Source organism: Capra hircus, unplaced genomic scaffold (assembly GCF_001704415.2).
Source record: "Capra hircus breed San Clemente unplaced genomic scaffold, ASM170441v1, whole genome shotgun sequence".
Lineage (NCBI taxonomy): Eukaryota > Metazoa > Chordata > Mammalia > Artiodactyla > Bovidae > Capra > Capra hircus.
This window is the reverse complement of record NW_017189922.1, coordinates 11740-14520: the sequence shown is the minus strand read 5'-3', so window position 1 is coordinate 14520 and position 2781 is coordinate 11740. Positions and strand designations below refer to the sequence as shown.

General features: G+C 64.8%; 1 protein-coding gene across 1 annotated transcript; it reads left to right on the top strand.

Moving 5' to 3' along the window:
- The first annotated feature begins 648 nt into the window (after positions 1–648).
- LOC108634736 (ubiquitin carboxyl-terminal hydrolase 17-like protein 6) lies at positions 649–2445 on the top strand. Its single transcript, XM_018044925.1, has one exon. It carries the CDS (start codon positions 795–797, stop codon positions 2394–2396), a length of 1602 nt encoding a protein of 533 aa, XP_017900414.1. The 5' UTR covers positions 649–794; the 3' UTR covers positions 2397–2445.
- The last annotated feature ends 336 nt before the right edge of the window (positions 2446–2781 follow it).

Sequence of the window (2781 nt, the reverse complement as noted above, 5' to 3'; positions counted from 1 at the left end):
AGAAAGCAACGACAACAACAACAACAACCACTATCAAAACAAATGGAAGAAGGAAAAGGAAGGGCAAAAGGCAACGGAGACATAAAAAGAGCTGAAGCAAGGAATCCAAAGTTGCAGCAAGCCTATGCCTTTTGGAATGAGCTCGCTTTGGGGCTTGACCAACGGCCCTGAAGGGAGAAAAGCATATGTGCCACTCTCTCGGCATCTTTTGGTGCCAGGACCCTGAACGCTAGGAGAGTGTCCAGTGAGAAAGCATAGAAATTGGAGCGGACCTCACTGGAGAGCAAAGTTGAGGCAAGGGTTTCTTGTTGTCTGGGGAGGGGTTGTCCTCAGGCAGGGGTCTGGGGAGGGGAGACCCCTAAAGGGGAGAGGGTAGGGGGGCAGACCTATGTTTGCACAAGTGTGTTAGGACGTGAATGGTGAGCCCACGGCATTCCTCTGCAGCCCGCATTTGTGTGCTGAACTTGGAAGGCCCGCAGTGACTCTCTAGCGGGCAAGGCTGGAAGGCCCAATGGCCCCGAATCATTTGCATCCGGAGCCCTTTGGTCCAGGGGGCCAGGTCGGAAGTGCGTGCGGGGCTTCCTCAAGGGGAATTCCCCGAGAAAAGTGTCGGTGGTTGGATGGCGGGAGTGGGAGTGGGCAGGCCCTCGGCCGCCTCAGCGAATGAGGAGCTTGCACGTGCGGGGGTGGGGCCGTGGGAAAGCCCCCAAAGGACCGAGGGGGCGGGGCCAAGGCCCTTTTTGGAGACGACGGTGTGAGGGAAGGAGGCATCGGCGTGCAGCTGCAGGTAGGAGATGGAAACCCTCGCGGGCCTTGTTTGCAGAGACCCGGGGGCTGCTTCTGAGCACGGGGGAGGTGCGTGTCCGGCTCCCTTCAACGTCTTAGCCGGAGGGCGAGGTTGTCGGGCCAGCGCCGCTGGTGCGGATGCCCTTCGGGGACCCTCTGTCCCTGAGGGGCCGTCGCCGGCAGTCGGGCGCCCCCAGCGGGGTGACTTGGCTCCTGGGTCAGCGGGGCTGGCGCCTGGCCAGAAAGTCGCCCTGAGTTGGAGGGGGCCGTGGGGGGTGGGCGCTGGGCTTCAGAATCTGGGGAACACCTGCTACGTGAACGCGGCGCTGCAGTGTCTGAGCCACACGCCGCCCCTGGCCAGCTGGCTGGTGTCCCGGCAGCACGCCACCCTCTGTCCGGCCGGCAGCTCCTGCACGCTCTGTGCCATGCGAGCTCACGTGACCCGAGCCCTCCTTCACGCGGGAGAGGTGATCCGGCCCCGCAAGGACCTGCTGGCGGGCTTCCACAGACACCAGCAGGAAGATGCCCACGAGTTTCTGATGTTCACTCTGAATGGCATGCAGCAAGGGTGCCTGAGTGCATCCCAGCCGTCGGGCCACGCCTCCGAGGACACCAGCGTCGTCCGTCAGATCTTCGGCGGGACGTGGAGGTCTCGGATCCAGTGTCTCCACTGCCTCGGTGTCTCGGACACGTTCGACCCTCATCTGGACGTCAGCCTGGATATCACGGCGGCTCAGAGTGTGGAGCAAGCTCTGAGAGAGCTGGTCAAGCCCGAGAAGCTGGAGGCGGAAAATGCCTATGACTGTGGCGTTTGTCTCCGGAAGGTGCCTGCCACCAAGAGGTTGACTTTGCACAGCACGTCCCAGGTCCTGGTGCTGGTGCTGAAGCGGTTCACACAGCTGAGCGGGGCCAAAAGGGCTCAGGAGGTGCGCTATCCCCAGCGCCTGGACGTGCAGCCCTACACGTCTGAGGGGACGGCAGGGCCACTGGGCTACGTGCTCTATGCCGTGCTGGTGCACTCCGGGTGGAGCTGTGAGCGAGGACACTACTTTTGTTACGTCCGAGCCGGCAACGGCCAATGGTATAAGATGGACGATGCCAAGGTGACCGCCTGTGACGAGACTGCTGCCCTGAGCCAGAGCGCCTACGTCCTGTTCTACGCCCGGGAGGGTGCGTGGGAAGGGGGCGCTGGGGGAGGGGCAGCGGCCCCCCTCGGGGCTGACCCCGCAGACCCCGGGCAGCCTGCAGGAGACGCCAGCGGCAGAGCTCCTGGGTCGCAGGAGTCCCCGGGGGACACAGAGGCCGAAGGGATGAGCTTAGAGCAGTGGAGACGCCTGCAAGAACACAACCGACCGAAGCCGGCCTTGGAGCTGCGCAAGATCCAGGCTGCCCTGCCTGCCGGCGCAGTCGTGATTCACCGGTCCAGACCCGGAGGAGGGAGAAACCGCCCGCCGCCCGCACAGGAGCACCACCGGCTCGACCGGCCCAGCACGGACACCCCGCCTCCGGGGCCGACGGACGTCGGCCACGGCCCTTGTGCCAGCGGGAGGGCCAGAGCGACCAAGGGGAGGAACAAGAAGCCGCGGCCATCTCTGGGGCTGTGGCGGTAGGCCGGCTCTGATGCACATGCGTGCAGACGCCCAGGCACACTCTGCGTGCGGCCCGCCCTGGGCGACGCAGCAGGAGTGCCGACGAGGAGCGAGTTCCTCTCTGGCGGTGAGGACGATGCGGCCTCCTGGGAAAAGGCGGGGCCTGGAGCGAGCCCGGGGTCTCCGCGTTCCCTGGGAACGGGTTTGTGCCCGAGCGGCTCAGCTCTCGAGGGCTGGCTCTGCTGGGAAGTCGGCGGAGCGAATGGGGTGCGTGAGCGGGTCTGAGCACGGTGCCAGGGCCTGCCACTTCTGCGAGGGTGGGAGAGTCCTCTCTGGATGGGACTTTGGGTGTGGCTTTGCCTTTCTTCCCCCGTCTCCAGTCCCTGGCCGCACCGCTGGCCTCTGG

What these genes read in the sequence shown, in the direction of transcription:
- LOC108634736 (XM_018044925.1), top strand. Translation starts at nt 795, where the DNA reads ATGGAAACCCTCGCGGGCCTTGTTTGCAGAGACCCGGGGGCTGCTTCT.